The sequence below is a fragment of the Gobio gobio genome, assembly GCF_949357685.1.
Source record: "Gobio gobio genome assembly, chromosome: 7".
Taxonomy (NCBI): Eukaryota; Metazoa; Chordata; class Actinopteri; order Cypriniformes; family Gobionidae; genus Gobio; species Gobio gobio.
Genome location: NC_137103.1, coordinates 19,943,843 through 19,963,063, shown reverse-complemented (window position 1 = coordinate 19,963,063; position 19,221 = coordinate 19,943,843). Strand labels below are relative to the sequence as shown.

Sequence of the window (19,221 nt, the reverse complement as noted above, 5' to 3'; positions counted from 1 at the left end):
AGCACTTCCCATTCTCCCTGCGTGGCGCATCCAGAGCTCTGTCTGTACGTTCTCATGTTTATTGAGCCCACGAGGCAACAGACAAAACATCTCAGACGGGGTTTCGATATTCTGGTGTCTGGCACGGTTTTGCTCATGCCTGACATCTAATTGCCTCTTCAACAAAACCTTTGTTTAAACTCAAGCCATTCTGCTAATTAGTTCTACACACATATTTTTGACTACAGCCTTTTTAAGTATCCACAGCATGCAAATTGGCCTCGGTCTTTGTGTTAGGGAACGTTTTTGGGCACATTTGTGTCCCAAAGATAAATTTTTATTACATTTGCAGATTTTTTAGTTGACACTTTATTTTAATGGTTCAATTCTCCCTATTAACTAGTTGCTTATTAGCATGCATATTACTAGGATATTGGCTGTTTATTAGTACTTATAAAGCACATACTAATGCCTTATTCTGCATGACCTTATTCTACATCCCTTAATCCTACCCAACACCTACTTAACAACTACCTTACAAACTATTAATAAGCAGTAATTAGGAGTTTACTGAGGCAAAAGTCATAGTTAATAATAAATATGTGTTCCTCATACTAAAGTGTTACCATTTTTTAATATATTCGTTGTCTTGAAAACATTTGACTATGCCTTTGGTTTACCCTTGTCACGTTATGAAAATCCAACATAAAATAGCAATTATTAAATTTTATGAAAACAACTATAATTCTATAATTTCACTAATCAATCAATGAAATAAAATGTATTGTGTGAAATCGATTTATATTAGTTTTACACACATGATGACTGTCCCTCAATTATAGCGTTCCACAACAAACAACAATTATACAGTTCATTAATTAATATTATAAATGTTTGTTTATCAATGGGAAAACGGTGTTAAAGGGATAGTTCACCCAAAAATGAAAATTCTGTCATCATTTACTCACCCTCAAGTTGTTCCAAACCTGTATGAGTTTCTTTGTTCTGCTGAACACAAAAGAAGATATTTTGAAGAATGTTTGTAACCAAGCAGATAGAGCAACCATTGACTACCATAGTATTTTTTCCCCTACTATGGTAGTCAATGGTTGCTCTATCTGCTTGGTTACAAACATTCTTCAAAATATCTTCTTTTGTGTTCAGCAGACCAAAGAAACTCATACAGGTTTGGAACAACTTGAGGGTGAGTAAATGATGACAGAATTTTCATTTTTGGGTGAACTATCCCTTTAAAGCGATATAAAACATGATAAATATAAGAAACATTATTTATTTTTTCATTATTCATTTTCAATCAAATTATGTAAAAGGTGTGAAAACAATATTTCATTGTGGATACATAGAATAGCTAGCTATGAAATTAGCTGTAGCGAGACAAAAGATTCGTCATTTTATTCCACAAATGTTAATGTCATTTAAACAGTACAATGTCTTGATAGATGTAATGCAAATTACATTGTGAAAATGTTCATGATGTTACAGAAGAAAAGGAGTTTGTAAAAGATGGAAGTGGAAAAGTTAAGTGAGAGTGTAGTTGTACATTAAAACCCTTTTTAATATAAATGTATTGTTTCACTCATCCTCAAATCTGGCCGTTCTTCGGCTCTTTAAAAAAAATTGACTCTTATTCTATCCATTGCTGCTTTCTGTCTCTTGCATTTGGAAAGACTTTAATGCTATTCCTTCAAACAGCCCCTGGTTAATGCTTTCTGGCAAGTAAATGCTCATTGCCACATTATGCTTTCATGGAAAAATTAATATGAGCAATGTTTAAAACAAAGCTAATTTCCCGACCATAACTGAAACCGACTGAATTGGCAGTAGCATAGCGGCTTACATAGTGTCTGAGTTACCTAGAGGTCTGATGACTGGATGCTGGGAATTTTGAAGGAGAGTGTGGAGATTTCACGTTGCATTTCTTATGCAGGCTCTCATTAGGCGTGAGATTGGCAGAGCAGGCTCATTTGACTGTGGAAATTATTTTAATTCTCGTCAGATGGCATTTTTGCCCGAGGGTTGGGAGAATTCAATTTCCTTTAATTAACTGGGAAGTTTGAGTGCCACCTTAATAGCATACCTGCTCTTGATCTCAAGTCCCTTGGGTCTCTTACCAACTGCACATGGGAATAATATTTATTGAATTGAAAAAAGGACTAAAACAGATATCACATTTCAAATTAAACGATTTGAGGACATATTTTAAAGAACTGGAATAGAGGTTTGGTATAATTGATACATCTCTCATGATGTCATTCTCCTCATTGGCTAGAAATCGTATTTTATGTGGTGAGATGAAGCAATAACAGTCTGGTGAAAAGAGCAAAGATGCAGGGAATGATGTTGTTGCCGTGTACAGGATCTCATTAAGGGAGGGATCGAATTTACTGCCAGCCCTACTGCACTGACTTTGAGTCAAAATTCAATTATTCTTCCAATTTCAGTAATGTATTTCACACAGGTCCACAGGGAGCAGATTACTGAAGCTTGGGAGAGGCCACACTGAACGCCTCATGTCTCAGCTGCTCAGACTGGAATTACACTTCATGTTTAGACAGGAAAAATGCAGGGTTAGTTACTGATTCACGAGCCGTGACTGAACACACTGATGAGATGATGTTCTTGTCCAATAGGAAAAGACAATGCAGGGAAAGAGTCTTTAAATGAGGCTCTAAAGTTAGAGCCGTGGTTTAGTGTTTAGTGTGGATATGAGTTCTAATTTCGTTCTCCCTGTCCTTTCTTTTACTCTCAATACAGCACCTATTCATGAGCAAGGACCATGTCACAACAATGAATGTTGGAGAATAATTTATTGAATAAAGTTAGGGATGAAAATGAAGGATGAAAATGGGATGGTAGTCAGGTAGATCTGGGTGTCTGGTGTTGGTGGCACGGGCATCATCTCAGTTAAATGTAGGCCGAGAAATTAGGACCCCCCGATACAACCTGGAGATGGTTGAGGGAAGAGAAGAGGGGATGGTAAAGATGGTTGAATGGATGAGAGAGGGATAGGAAGGGAGGGTTCGAGAGAACGAGACTGATAGTACTGTAATGGTGTGTTCACACCAAAAGCGAAGCGAATATTCCCATCATGTTACTCACTTAATCTTGTTACTCACTAAATCTCGTTACTCGATTACTTGCTTTTCGTGTCACTCGCGCGAATAAAAACACTGCAAGATGAGGAGTGTCTTAACACACAACAACAACAACATTTCTTCCTGCCATTTTTTCCGTCATCAACCATGTTGGAGATAAATACTGTACTATTGCTGCTCTGTACCTGTTGTGGAAGTCCCAAATGCGCCGGAAAGCAAACACCGACGTGTCTGGGTTCACAGCACCATCCAGAGCCTGGATGACAGCTGCTTCCAGCGCTACTTGAGGAGGAGGGGTGGCCAGTTTGATTATTTAAATTCTCATCAGATGACTTGAGGATGAGGGGTGACCAGTTTGATATCGTGTCATGCGAATTTTCACATGAGGTGAATATTGCATGTCACCCAAATTGTGTCATCTGCATTGCCCGGCGCAAATTTGCATCTATTTCCATCTTTACATTGACTTTGTATATAATCTACTTGCTTAAATAATTAAATTTGCTTTTGGTATGCACACACCATAAGGGTAGCCAGATATAAGAAGGTTTTGAGAAGTCAGGTGATTGGTTGAGGCGTGGCCCCGCTCCCTAACCTCAGTTTACTTTCTGAGATCGCTAAATAAGCAAATAGAGACATTTGAAGATAATAAACACACAATCGCGACGATTTATGGTTTGTCTGTGTTCTTTATACCATGTTGGGTGTATTCATAATAGATTATATTTATAATGCAATGCTATTCGATATAGCTTTTATCAATATGCAGAATATTGTAAAATGATATATTTTCTGTCTGATTTTTTGATCTAAAGCCAAATGAGACAACAGGAGGTTATTTAAAACATCCCACTTGTGATATAAAGTAATTTTGGAGAAAAAACATGGTTTTAATCTTTATTGTATTTTGATTGTGTATTATGCTAACTAGCCAATGCACCTGCCACCTGGGCAAATACGTTATTTTTTATTAATAATTTTGAATAGACTGAAATGAAAAACCAACTAAAATGTTTCTATTGTCAACAACGGCATTTGAGGCACTTTAGAAGGTGAAGTGAGAAGTTTGATCAAAGAAATGAGGTTTGAATAGAACAGTTTGAATAGATAGTCGTCAGTGATTACAATGAAGACAAAAGAATAAGATAATAAGCCATAACCTGGCCAGAGGGGTGTGAAAGTGTTCTGGGGAGACTGAAACTGAATGGGCAGTTTGCACCTCAAAACAATAGAGACAATAAACTGAATGGTAGCTCAGAAGAGATGGCAATAAACATCAGTTAACATTTTAGAGAAATCTCAAAATAAAATCATATAACATGATCAAGTCAAGTCAAGTCAACTTTATTTATATAGCGCTTTTAACAATGTAGATTGTTTCAAAGCAGCTTTACAGTGTTAAACAGGAAAATAATGCAGCATAATTTTATTCAGCTGTATAGCCATTCTGAAAAAAACGCTGATGTCATCAGTTCATTTCAATTATCATACAGTGACAGTGTGGGCTTTAGATCAATAATTAGATCAGTAATTTAGTTTAAATGGTTAATTTAGTTTATTAATTAGATTTATTTCGATGTTTAGTTGAAAAATGTAGTGCCCCCAACTGAGCACGCCAAGCCAGAGGCAACATGATCTTGAAAAACATTTAATAAAATTCAGAGTTTTAGACTTATCATCTTTAGATTTGAAATATAACATGGTCAGATATGTGGCTTCAGCTGTAGTGCACTTCTAGATTGCTAAAATGCCAACTTCAATTTTATTTTCATAAAGATATTTCATACAAATATATTTCTAATAACTTTACAAAATAGCTATTTTTGATTATGAAAATAATTATAATTTTGAATTGACAGTAAACTGCCAAGTGTCTGCTTTCAAATGACGCCATACTTATGATTTTAGTGCAAAGGAATCATTAACTGTAAGAGTTTTAGTCTGATTATGCCATTTCTTAGGATTTTTTCAAAAGCGGGGGTGCAGGCTAACATTTATTTAGCCTAATTTATTTATTTATATATTATTAAATCATTTATTTACTCCCTTTATTAACAGTGCCGAATATAAACCATAAAAAATTTGCTCATAAAATAAATTATATAGTATTCACACAGTAAAGTCTGTCAAAACAATTCTTGTCTAAATCTGTAGTAAAGTTTCTGGTTTCTGAAGGTTATAAGACTTGTGTACTGTCGTTCGAATACTTGAGCAGTTTGAAAAGAGATTCAAAGTTTGAAGGTTATTGTGAGTCTCGTATAATGTGAAAACTGAGAGATTTTGAAGTGTGAAGGGTATGTAAGCCTTATGTAGTTATACTGTATGCTAGCTTTGTCAAGCCAACAAAGTAAGTGTAACAGCAGTCTCTGTCATCAGTAGTTGAAGTAAAAATGACAGTTTTCCCCTCTGACAGTTTTCCTCATTCTTTTCTCCAGATGACAACAAGTTCAGCGAGGCATCGACAGTGCTGTTCACGTGGGTCGACAGAGGCGAGGTGAACCGACGCACAGCAAATCATTTCTACTCCATGATCCAGTCGGCGAACAGCCACGTGCGGCGCCTAATGAACGAGAAAGCTCAGCACGAGGAGGAGATGGAGCTGGCCAAAGAACTCTTTAAGAATTCCCTGCTTGCCATCCTCACACAATGTAAGATACCTCCTGCCTTCACTGTTTCTATCCCAACTGGTTACTTGAGATTTTTTATCTAGTGTTGCCATGACAACGGCACATCCTTTGTACAGAGAGAGAGATGATAAAGCTGTCCTTAAGTGGGCTCAGTCTCTGATCTGATTGTTTGGACGTTTCACACTCATATTGATAAATATGGCTGTACTGCCAGTAGGAGTGTATTTGTTAATACAACTACAACATACACTACACTGCTCCTAACTTGAACAGGCAAGACACAGGCTCTGTTCCAAAACCTAGAGAGCTGCCTACATAGGCATCATAGGTGAGCTTCCTACACAGAGCTGATCCAAAAGGTAGGCACCATAAAAGCCACCACAAGTATCCTTCACGGATAATAAAATCCCATGATGCACTGCGATAAAATCCTTTTTAAATTGCATCACATTTACCGTTGCTCTGTACAAGTTTGAGAGAATCAAGTAAATTCAATAGTAATCTGTGCAATTGGGAGTTTCAAGTGGTTCAAGTTGGTCACACAAGTTTGCCAGGTTGGCTGCTCGGTTTGAAAGTGACCTTTATGTGAGCTGTGCTTCATGCATCACTACACTATTGACAATGGACTTTTTTTGTCAGTGAAATTTCACACCTTAATACAACGATTAGAAATGTAGGTTATAAATATACTTGTAGTTCATTCTACACTGCCTGGCCAAAATAAAAAAAGTTGCTGTTTGGATTTAAATATGCAGATACATAAGAGTCAATGATTGGATCATCATTGCAGTGATTATGATGTTTCTAGCATGTTATATGTTTGGCAACAGTTCTTCTAACCCTAATTGATGAAGTGTGTAGCTTTTCATCTCTTAAACAACCATGTAGGAAGACACACCATGGCCATATTCCAGGATGGCAATGCTAAGATTTGTCAGGCTCGAATTGTGAACGAATGGTTGGGAGGGAGCATGAAGAATCTTCATACATGAATTTTCATACATGAATTGGCACCTCTGAGTCCAGACATTAAACTCATTGAAAATCTTTGGGATGTGCTGAAAGAGACTTTATTGAGTGCTCGAGTCTTGCATTGTCAGTACAAGATCTTGACCAAAAATTGATGCATAAATGTTTTTTTGTTTTTTTTATCCAAACAGCAAGTTTTATTGGGCCAGGCAGTGTATGTTGATAAAATGAACTGTTATTAATTCTGTCTAATTAGAAATTGTATATTTGTGTGTGCCAGTCTACAGATCCCCTAAGGGCACATGTTGATTAAAAAAAAATGGGAATGGATGAAAAATTCCATTCTCTTACAAAATAATGCGGTTATAGCGTTCCCCTGAAAAACTTGGCATTCTCTCATAATTTCTCGCAAAAATATTGTGTTACCCCAAGAAACTTTGTTCGCTCATAAAACATTTGCATTCTCTTGCAAAATATATATATATATATATATATATATATATATATATATATATATATATATATATATATATATATATATATATATATATATATATATATATATATATATATATATATATATATATATATATATATATATATATATATATATATGTATGTATGTATGTGTGTATGTATATATGATGTGATCAGGACGCAACATTGAGTTGAGGGGTTTTCTACATTCTCCTGTTCATTACTTTGCTAACACCAAATAAATAGCTATTAAGACATGAACTATTGATTTGCCTAGAAATTATTTTATAATTTTACCTGTATATTATTTTAAAGCTTCTGCTATGAAATCAATAGTCCAATGTAAAAAACAACCAAACTAGCAACAACATTAGCATGGCAACAATATTGCAGTTCTATTAATACTGAAGTCCTCTGAGGTCACTACAGCTGATAACTAAGACGCAAGATAACGGCAGTTGCATTTGTATGAAACAAGAGAGTGAATCTGACATACGTGAAATGGGAGACATGAAAGTAGCAGCGATTTCGGTCAGATATATATACATTACTGCCATGGACAAATACAAAGTTCTGTCATGAAACTCTTGATGGAACAGGCTGACAGGTCCTTAACTCAATCTGTTTGCAATCACATAATTCTCTATAGGTCATAGCTGATTGGTTCCTGCTGTATCAGTAGCCAATGAACTTGCGTGCTCAACCTTCAAATACTTGGTTAGCATTTGCCTTAGCAGTGCAGCCCACTTTCAGAAACCCTCCACCTTCCCCAACTCCACCTGTATAGATCTGTACAGGTCTAAAAACTATTGTACAGCAACAGCATGTCTTTTCTTGCTCACAGCAGTGTGTTGTGTAGCAGCAGCATAGCAGATCTATTTTGCCAAGACCAAACATATCAACATATCATACCCATTAACATGCCAAACATTCCCAGAGTTGTCATGACAGAACTAGGAATATTAGGATATATTTGACCACTGAATCCAACAATTGAGCAATCAGAATCTAATATTCTATAATGCAGTGTGATACAAATTATTTTTATGTTTCTGTTAGCTTAGCAGAAGTCAATTGTGAAATCAATTAGGCCTGTGTGTTAAATCTCTCAAGTGCTTGAGGTTTGGATGCTTTTTAGAAGGCAGTAGCCTACAGTATGTAGCTAAGAAAGCAGCTCACAAGTAGTGGAACAGAGCCACACAGTCTTTCCTTTACACAGTTCACAACCCTTCACTGCAGATATACAATACACACGTACACTAGAAGATATGATGTATGCTCAAACAGCATTGAGACCTAGCTGCCCTTGTCAGTGTGACTGTAGCCAAAGCCCATAGAAGGGCCCTGGGTAAGTACAGTCTCAGTAGAAGCACTCTGACCATATAGCAGATGTGGAGATGTTCAACTTAACTTAAAGGTAGGCCAACATCAGATTCACTCATCTTTTTTTGCGGCCTGGACAGGTGAGAAGACAATATCCCACCTCAACCAAAGAGTCGAGAAAAGTAATTTGCTTGAATGAATATGTGTGATGGAGATTTTCAATTGGCAGATTCACAGAATTTAGACATTTTCGATGCCATATGTGCATGAAATACTAAGAGAAAATGTATTTTAGAGTTATGCCAGTTGAAGTGAAGAAGATAATCATATTATTGTTTACAAAAGAATAGACTTGGTCAAATTAATAAATAGAAGGCAACAGTTTACAATTGATCTAAATCTTAATCCTACAATCAGGGGCGTCATGCATTTTTTTTTGAGGGGGCACCACCTTTTTTTGGGGGGGGGGGGGGGGGGGGGGGCAAAAAAAGGGTTTGGGCAGCAGAATGACAGCTTCAAAACTAAGAAATTCACCAAAAGACGACAACTATGGGGCACTATTGACTTTGTACCTACAATATTCTAAGGTTAGAGTAAACTTTATAGTTACCTACGCAATGTGTAGAATATCGGATACCAATAAAACACTTCATCAATTTATATTTAAAAGTATTATTGCCGCTTCCATAGACATCAGTGTATGTTTTACAAACTATACATGTTTTTTGCTTGCACTTATCTGTATTAAAATTGTCAGACAACAAAATAAATATTATGGGCCCTATCATACACCTGGCGCAATCATGTGCATGTGAGAAATATGCGCCTATAGGTGGGTGCACAGCACACGTACACTCTGCTTGTTACACACTCACGGACGCGCAGCAGCACACAAACATTTTTAATTATAAAAAATAAAATTATTCTTCTCTGGAGAAGCATTCAGTCTTTCCCCTCGCAAATTCCGCTATGTAAATAGCGAATCCGCCATGGTGAAAGCGCAACTGGCTTTTAAAGGGAATGGGAGATTCTGGGAGACTCTGATTGGTTTATTGCATGTTACGCCCCAGACACACCCACGACTTATTAAGAGAATAGGTACAACCCTCAGACCATGTGCGCTTCAGACCATGTGCTCAAATCATTAAAAAAAGGGCCCTATATGGTTACTGAAAACACTGAACAGTTGTGATATATGACGAGCCAAAGCGCAAATGGAGATTTTAATTCAACAGTTGATAACGTGACACAGTGAACGTTCTCAAGGTCCCTTTAAGACAATTAATTTCACCCAGCGGCCATCTTTGAAACGCCTCTTGGGCATGCAAGTGCAGCTCCTATCTCTTTGAATGGGGAAACATCAAATTCTCCAAAACAGTTCACCAAGCTTACGATTAATTGTCTCATAAATTTTGTTTAAATGCTCGAATCATGACAAAAAAAACCCCCCTGCATTTTTCAGCCTGGACCAAGCTAATGTGCATAAGCGCATGTCTCAGAACACTGCCTGTTTCTATAGGAACCAGAGCTTCTAACGGCAGCTGCAATAAGGCGATGACTTTACCAATCTGCGATTGGCTTTTTACTTGGAAGGCGGGACTTATTCCACCATATTTCACATTGCACATTCGCCCTTTCGTAGTAACACGAGTGCACTAGCATTAGTAATATTTGATATTCTAATCACACTGGTGTGATTGTACGCTATAAAGGTTTAATTATCAAATATACAAATATTTTTGTGGCTTTTGGAAGCTGCTCGTGTCCCCTCGGTTTGAATGGGCATGACGCCTCTGCCTACAATTGTAATGCAAATCCAACAATCTAAAGTAAAAAAAAAAAAAAAAAAACAGTTCACATTTTGAGCTAAATCCTCAATCAATGTTTGACATCAAACACTCAGTACTTTATTAATACTTCTCCTGCAAATCCATCATTGTAGACTGTTGCCTCCCTCAGTCCTAAGGAATTGAAACAGCAGCTAATGAGATGTAAGTACAACAGACACTATCAGGAGCCTCTCAGAGAAGTGTTGCGAGGGTCCTGATGCGTCTGACTCTAGCTGGCGCAGATGCTGAGCTCTACATAAATGGCTTGTCTTGTCTGACTTCCTTACCCACCAAAGTTGAGCAGATTACGGCTGTGTTCACCGCTGCCACCAGGCAAAAGGCATGGGACCATTTCTCAAAAGCGCAGCGCAAGAACATAGACATTTGGCGAAAGCAGTGCGAGGTTGGTATTTCTCCACCCCTTTTGTCATGCTGACTCTACATCGGGGGTCTCAAACTCTGGGCCAAGATTTCTCATTGCAAATACATTTTTAGTTTGGCTGTGATATATTTTAACGCCAACATATTTAGTTTGACCGTGATATGTTTTAATGCCAACATATTGCGCTAATATTTAATCAAATTCATGGTTTTGTTGTGAATGTTCAACTTCCCCCGAAGGAGAACACCACCTGGCTAGTATTAGTTTGAGACCCCTGCTCTTCATGGTACACTGACACGGCAGCTGTTTATATGGCAGTGTATCTTGTGGCTTTTCATTGTACAGACTTGTGGGCCCTCACACAGCAAACATCCCAGTTTTCTAGCCTCTGCCTTTCGTGCTGCAGAGCTCTCCTTGAAATTGCCACCTAGAAAGAACCTCCATTGCTGCCATGGCAACAGATACTGGCAGGATTATAATGATGCTCATCAGTGATTAGCCTGAATTAATTGTTAATAACTCATCCAATTTGAATTAGCTCTCTATGAGGAAGGAAAGGGAGGTGCATGTTAACCTACAATGTGCCTGTATGAAAGTAAACATATAAACCCCTGAATTCTCTGGAATGCACAATATGGAATTTCCATATTCATAATATGGAACATCACCAGTATGCAAAATTCATGTTAGTGCAAACAGAATACTCAATGAACCTTGAAATATACAAATCCCTCACTGGTGATAGACTCCAGCTGCAGTCTTTCCTCCAGCCATCTGACTTTTTCCGTGACTGTATATCATGAGCAGTGATGTGAGGACCGAAAGCTAATCCTAGAAATACACTGACTGTATTGATTAATTGCTTTGAGTCAAGTCTATGAAAGGATTCCATTTCAGTTCACAGCCGCCAAGAGGTAAGACATCAGTGACGCGGCAGAGTCTTTGGTGCTGTGAGAGGTGAAAGCCAGTTGAGATGCCACCCCTGTGAAGAGTTCTTGTTGATTTTTATATAAATAGAGTTACGGCCTGTTAACACCAACCCAGCAAGCAATAGACGTCATTTCACCATCTCGGTTAACTATAGACCCGATATAGTCCACTTATGAGTAACCCACTTCTAGCAAAAATAACTTTGAATTTGGTTACATGTTGTTTTTGCCAAAATAACATGCGAGATGTATGATATTCCATCGTGTAAGCAAAGTCAACAGTGATTACGAGGTGTTTGGTTTAATTTATTTGAAAAGTTGTCTTGTTTTAGCCGAGACATCAGGGCTGTGTTTGGACGGGAAACCCCCAAAAAATCTTTTAAACGCAAAATTGCTTGCTGGGAAGGAAGTTATGACGATAAAGATAGTTCTAAAAATCGTTCTAAATATAAAAGAATGCCACACCACAACTATAATGATAACAATATTATTGGAATCACTTTCAGAATGATTTTTCCAGCTGATGAACGATAAAAACATTGGCAACCAATCAGAATCCATCCTGCTTTAAAAAGCTCGAGCATTTAAAGTGACAGACAACAAAACTGCAGCACATACCCTAGACTAGAGTATTGCTTTTTGGTGTAATTATCACTCTTGGTGTGAACAAGACTTTAGACAAACTTTTAATAAACAAAGTTCAGTACAGATTTTTACAGGTTTTTCTGTCAGGATGTTGTACAAAGGCTTGATCATACAAATTAAAAGTCATGAAAAAATGCTATATATTTTAAAGCTTGCCCATGACAAAAGATATCATTCATTAAAATGACCTTTTGTATGTTGTCAAAGTGGGAAGTTACCATTAAATAGCATATCAGAAGCTAATAGCTTTGAGCTAAATTTAAACAGAAACACAATTATGAAATGCATGAATTATGCGACATGAAAAACACAAAAATTTACAAAACACACTAAGCACATGCTTACAAAAAAACATTGTTTTGTCTATCAGAAATCATAATTTATATATAAAATACATTTTGATGTGTAATTTATACACGTTTTATTGTGTTTACTCAACAGCTTTTACAAAATATATGGTAACACTTTACAATAAGGTTCCATTAATTAAGGTTAGATAATGCATTAACTAATATTAACAATGAGTTACAGTACTTATTAATCTTTGTTAACAATAATTAATAAAAATAAAACTGTTCATTGTTAGATCATGTTAGTTCAGGTTCATTAACTAATTTTAACAGATACAACTTTTGATTTGAATAATGTATTAGTAAATGTTGAGATTAACATTAATAATACTGTTGCTGTATTGTTAATTGCTCATGTTAAATAATGTAGTTAACTAATGTTAACAAATTAAACCTTATTGTTAGGTGTTACCAAATATATGATATTGGAATTAATTTTTTTTTACTAAATTAAAAATAATATATTTTAATTCAACTCAGTTTTGAACTAAGTATTTTAAACCAACATATCACTGCTAGAAAATGGAAAACGTATTTTGGACTTTTGCCTTAAAACCTTGTGAGAGTGTCCCAGTGTGACAAATAGTCTCAGGCTCACCTATTTTGTTGGCTAGAAATTGCTTTTTGTGAATGCAGTCTTTATAAAAGGAATTTTAAAAACCTTACTGTGTTTTGCCACTGTTTTCCCAAATGACTAAAATGCTATCGGAAAAGTCTTGGAAATTCAATGGTCAAAAAAGGTGTGGGAACCCCCTAAAATAATGTGAGAATTGGAGAGAAATATGATATCAGAAACAATCCAGAACTCCACCTCTATTCCTCTGATACTACTGCTTTCAAGAAACAGATGAATGCTCAGGCGACACAGTGCTAGAATAAAATGTATTCAATCACAGATAAAGAAAAGCTCAAACGCACTCCTTTTATAGAGTCCGATCTGAAAGATTTCACAGTGGTGGCATTAATCGTCCTTTGTGCTGATCCCTATAATGGCTATCAGAGGATCAGTGGGCTTGGAAGTTTGTGTAATGTGATTTTTACGCTCCATTTTCAGACCTAGATAAATGAACTTTCACTATTGCACGGCACTGAGACGGCAGAGCCTCGGTTTTTCCTCTGGGTTGTATTTTATGGTTAAGGAATCAATCACCAGAGCCGGCGCTTGCCAAATCATTGCCTGGTTTTTCATCCGATCAAAATTTTCCAGGTTAAATTCGAGTAGAATTGCAGAAAAACATTTCATTGTGTGATTTTCATGTTACTGCCACATTTATACAGCAAATTAAACTATAACGTGTGTCTTTGTAGGAAATGTTAATGTGTGGAAAATGTAATCTTTAATCGTTCAAGGTCTCAGACAGAAGCCAGTAATGGGATGTGTGTGTGTGTTCGTTTGATTTCTGTATTGTGCTCCATTAGGAGCTGAGAAATGCTCACAGTGAAGAGATCATGGGAATACGAAGAGAAGAGGAAATGGAGATGTCAGACGAAGACTTGGAGGAAAACCCCTGCAAAAAGATCAGAATGGAGGACACGGGTAGGCCTGTGATCAGCCGCTGATTATCATAATCATGAGACAGGCACTGACTGTGCCCAAAACAAGCCTAGACCTGATGGCCTAACATCTAGTTCATATACACTGACATCGACTGTAGTTTCATGCTTGACGAAGCTGTTTTACATACCAAATGCAGTGCAATTAAACTGATTGATTAATAAATCAATAATAAAGGTCATTGGTGAATAAGAGGAATATGTAATGCTAGTGCCATGGAGAGCTTTGTTCAGTGCCCACATAATTACATTTCATTTTAGAGTTCAACAACATGGATTTTTTTGCTGTTGCTATAGGCCAATCGTTTAATAGTTTAATAATTTTTCATTGACCTGCAAGCTTTTCCCTTGCACAAATGAACTGTTTTCTATTTTAATTTCAATTTTAAATATGTAATGTGATGTAAATTTGTGATGGTAAAGCTGAATTTTCTGCATCATTACTTCAGTGTCACATGATCTTTCAGAAATCATTCTAATATGCTGATTGATGCTCAAGAAATTATTATTATTATTAGTCAAAAATGGCTGTGCTGCTTAATGAAGTGTGGATTTTTGTTTTGGATTCTTTGAGGAGCACAGCGTCCAAAAGAACAGCATTTATTTGAAACAGAAATCTCACATTATGACATCATAAATTATTTGTTTTGTTATCTTTGGTCAATGCAATGCATTCTTGCTGAATAAAAGTACCATATCTTCAAAAAAATAAAAAATATAAACCTCACTGAACCTATATTTTTGAATGGTAATGTACATTCGTAATTAATAATAGATTGTGAAAAATACAAATATATATCAATGCTGGAAAAAGCATAAAGTGCAAAACTTATTTGTTTATAATTTTTTTAACTCAATATGTAACTGATGATAACTGATCACAAATCACTGAGTTTCACTCAATTTCAACAATCCTCATCAATGTCTACCGAACTAAACATGTTTACTTAAACACTTTTCATTAAATCAAGGAATGATTGAAAATTATTGTTAGCCTGCTACATTATACAAAAATTATAACACTTCACAATACACTTTAAAGGAACACGCCAACTTTTTGGGAGCTTATTCACCTTATCCCCCAGAGTTAGATAAGTCCGTACATACCATTCTCATCTCCGTGCGAGCCATAACTCTGTCTGATGCATCCACTGCTAGCCTAGCTCACGCAGAGAAATTTCCAGAATAATGCCCACCAAGTTGCGTCGCTATTTAGAGCAATCAAGTGAGTTCCACATAGAGTTCAGATGGGCCTGCCACGCACCAGCCAATCAAATAAAAAATATAGCTACCGAACAGCCAATCAGAAAATAGCATTGCTGTATCCGGGTAAGATTTAGATATTCCCGCAACAACTTTACATTCTGCCACCTACTGGTGGTTTAGTTTAATGTTTTCTTTCCAACATTTCTTATTTGTATATTCAAAAATATTTAAAACTATCTCATAACATTTTTCAGTGTAAATGATTTAATTTGATTGGCAACAGCCCTACAGTGTCTTATTCTAATTTAATTTATAGATCAAATTTAAGAATATAAAATGAAAGCTGAAGCATAGCCTATATTTAATAAGATTATGGGAAAATGCCCTTCATAAAAGGTAAAAATATCAAAGATATGCAGATTTAAATATCTCAAAGCTGATTGAACACTTGTGAGACTGTTGCTTCAGAATAAATTATATTTACAAGTTACAACACAGTCAATTCTGATAAATATATATATATATATATATATATATATATATATATATATATATATATATATATATATATATATATATATATATATATATATATATATATATATATATATATATATATATATATATATATATATATTTCTTATTATTATGGATTATTAATTTGCCTCTTCCCTGACATCTTTGAAATAGAGAAATGCAAGAATTAATACTATGCACAAACACACACACACACACAGACAGAAATGTTGAATTAAATAAAAAAATATTATTATTTATTTATTTATTTATAAAAAAAAATTGGATCTGAACCTCGTCCCCACCCAAACCCCTGCTGCCGTCGCCAAAATCTCACTCTGAACTCAGTTCAAAACATGAGAGCCCTGTTAAAATGTCCTATGGGACCAGTGCTGCACTCTCTCTACATCTGATCATTTACAAGTGTGTTAATGCTTTGAAAATGAAAACATCTGGCTTGCTGCAATCATTCCTTGATGTAATGAAAAAAATAAACTTGGTTTAATGTCAAACACAATCACCCTGTTAGTCTCTAATCAAATCAACTCTGCCGTGACCACTTGTATATTTATTAGCTTTATTTAAACGGAGCGATCACATCCTTCAGATAACCTTGAGTACAACAGCATTTGTGCTGAGATATCAACATGAGTGATTACACTCTCTTTCCTGCGCGTATCCCACAGCAAATCTGATTATGAATGATATTGCTTCAGCAGAGAACGGCGGCAGAAAGTATCAGGGGATTCTGAGCTCAGCGATATTTCATGACCTGTCACAGCACACTAGCTCTGGCTCAATAAAAGAAGTATTTTCGGTGGCAGGAAGGAATATCTAATAGTTAAGATTCTCTGTTGACACAGCAGAGACTCAGCACAGTGACCAAGTTGTTATGCAAACTTCACCATCGATTTCAGCTATGAATCATAACACTTCCTCTAAAGCCTGCCACCGTGACTGCCACGCATTTATGCTGATTCAACCAGACGGATTGATGTTAGAACTTGTCTTATATGCTGCGTGTTAGATGAAGTAACAGATCATATGTTGCCCAATGCTAGCAGAGAAAGGTTCACTACAGGTGAAATCATAGGGTTTTTTTCACGCGCTGGTCAATTCTGAGATTTGGGGCTGTTTGAGTTTGCATGTTGTTTCAGACTAGTGGGAAGAAAACATCCAAAATACACTTTTAAGTGTTTATTTTATTACATTTCTTTCTATTTGCATCTTTAGATTTAAATGACAGTAGGCTGTTTTCTCAGCAACAACAAAAAATTCAGAGAAGTCAGAAATCTCCACTTCAGTAGCACTTACATATTCTGTTTTACATATTTATTTACAGATGGGTTTGTTCTAGGGCTGTCAAAATTAACACGTTTTTTTTTTTTTCAGTTTAACGCGTTAAAAATATTCAACGCAATTAACACAGCATCCGTTTTTTCTGTCATCCTTTGGCTACATTATATGATTACGCTCTTATTCATGCAAATGCTTTTAAACCATTCAAGTGTGATAAGACTATAGACTGAAAAGGATAAGACACAAAAGAGAGTGCAGTGTGGTAATGGCACATGCTGTCTGTGAATCTCCTGTCTGTGTGACACACACTCGTGCGTGCAGAAAGCTGCTTCAGACAGCGCTTGAATGGACAAAAACACACATAATAAGCACAGTCTTAAAGTCCTCATGAAATCAAAATCAATCTTATTTATTTTGTTAGCACACATTACAGGTCCTAGGGTGAACAATTAATCAGTGCACAGAAAAAAATAGTTTGCCGTGGTAGGCCTAATCTTTAATCAAAATCTAAAAAATTACTCTCGGTCTGGAATGGCGTTCCCCTTCCAAAGACGGCAGTTTGACGGCTTGGGTTTGAATATCCTTAACCACTCCCCTCCAACCGTTAGTCTGCTATGAGCGAGAGATGGAGAGGAGGGGTCGCTGAAGTAACCTGCCTTCTGTTCAATATTCCGTTTCACTTGGAAATACGTCACAGCGCTGAAATGAAATCAGTTGCAACTTCCGGTTCACTGGGACTTTAAATGAGTGAAATAAAGTCTTAAATGAACGTAAAGAGAGAGAGAAAAATGGGATGCGTGTCAGATCCGCGTCATGTGCAGCAGGAGGTCTTAAAGTTTAAATAGCCTAATAAACCTGCTGCTGTCTGACATTCAGCATAATCAATGAACAAAAAAAGAGCAAATCACTCACTGCTCTTGGATTGATCTATATTTATGCAGTGAATACTGAAGTGTTTGATCACTTTATTCCCTTTCTGTATATTTCCTACCTGTTAGAACTACCTAAAAAATCTTTAAAAGCACAGTTTACAAGGTTACATGGGCCAAAAACAATGAAAACAATAACCTTTTGTGCATTTTGACAGGGCAAGTAAGAATCTGAACTGGTCTGACTGAGACAATTGAAAAAAATTGAGCCTTGAAATATTGAAAGGCAGGTAAATGTGACATTTATTATAGTGGGTTCATGTGAAGATTGTTTGAAGTTCACTTAAATTAAAAGTCGTTATATTTTTTAAAGCCTAATAAAGGTTAAAATTGATAGCTTTCAATTATAATGTCATGCTGAATGGCTATAATGGATCAAATTTAGGGGGGGGAAATCTATGACACTCATAACATCAGAAGCAGTATTGGGATCAGTGATACTGGCCTTCTTTCATAAAAAGATGTCATAAATAAAAAATTTAAATATAGACTCCTGTCTTTATGTTTCTACATTAATTTGGAGATTAAATGTGAAATTATTATTGCAATATAAAAATTGCAATGAATCACAATTAATTAAAGAAAACGTGCAATTTATTTGTTTGTTTTTTAATCAATTGATAGCACTAGTTTGTTCATATATCATTTGGCAGATTTTATACAACATATTATTCTTAAAGACATGGTGTGGACGTTTCTTTTTTTTTATTATTATTATTTATTGGGTAATAAAGAGATATCCAAAATTCCCTCTGTAATATGTCAACAAAATGATCAAGAATGCTGAACCTGGCTTTATCCAATGTTCAGATTTCTGTTCTGGAAATGAATGTAAATTAGGGCACATTTAATTAGATGATGCCTAATTTGCATATTTAAACATAACTTTTTAGAAAATGTAGTACAAAAAATCCTTTCAAATTCTTGTTGTAACCAATCAGCTTTGGAAATATGATAATATCTAATAAAAGTTTTGGCTCTATTCAGCTGGAGTGTTGAATGTTACCTTAAAGTCACCATGAAATCAAAATTGACAATTATTGTTGCAGTATTTGTCATAAATTTGTCATAAATGTATTTGTGAACATCAT

At 35.9% G+C, this 19,221-nt stretch overlaps 1 protein-coding gene across 2 annotated transcripts in view; it reads left to right on the top strand.

Moving 5' to 3' along the window:
• enox1 (ecto-NOX disulfide-thiol exchanger 1) overlaps positions 1 to 19,221 on the top strand; it is a 157,821-nt gene that overhangs the window by 119,620 nt on the left and 18,980 nt on the right. For both annotated transcript variants that reach the window (XM_079821158.1, XM_079821157.1), the window contains 3 exons: positions 5,531 to 5,743; positions 10,617 to 10,723; positions 14,046 to 14,163. In XM_079821158.1, coding sequence (XP_079677284.1) covers positions 5,531 to 5,743; positions 10,617 to 10,723; positions 14,046 to 14,163 — 438 coding nt within the window. The remainder of the gene's footprint in view (positions 1 to 5,530; positions 5,744 to 10,616; positions 10,724 to 14,045; positions 14,164 to 19,221) is intronic.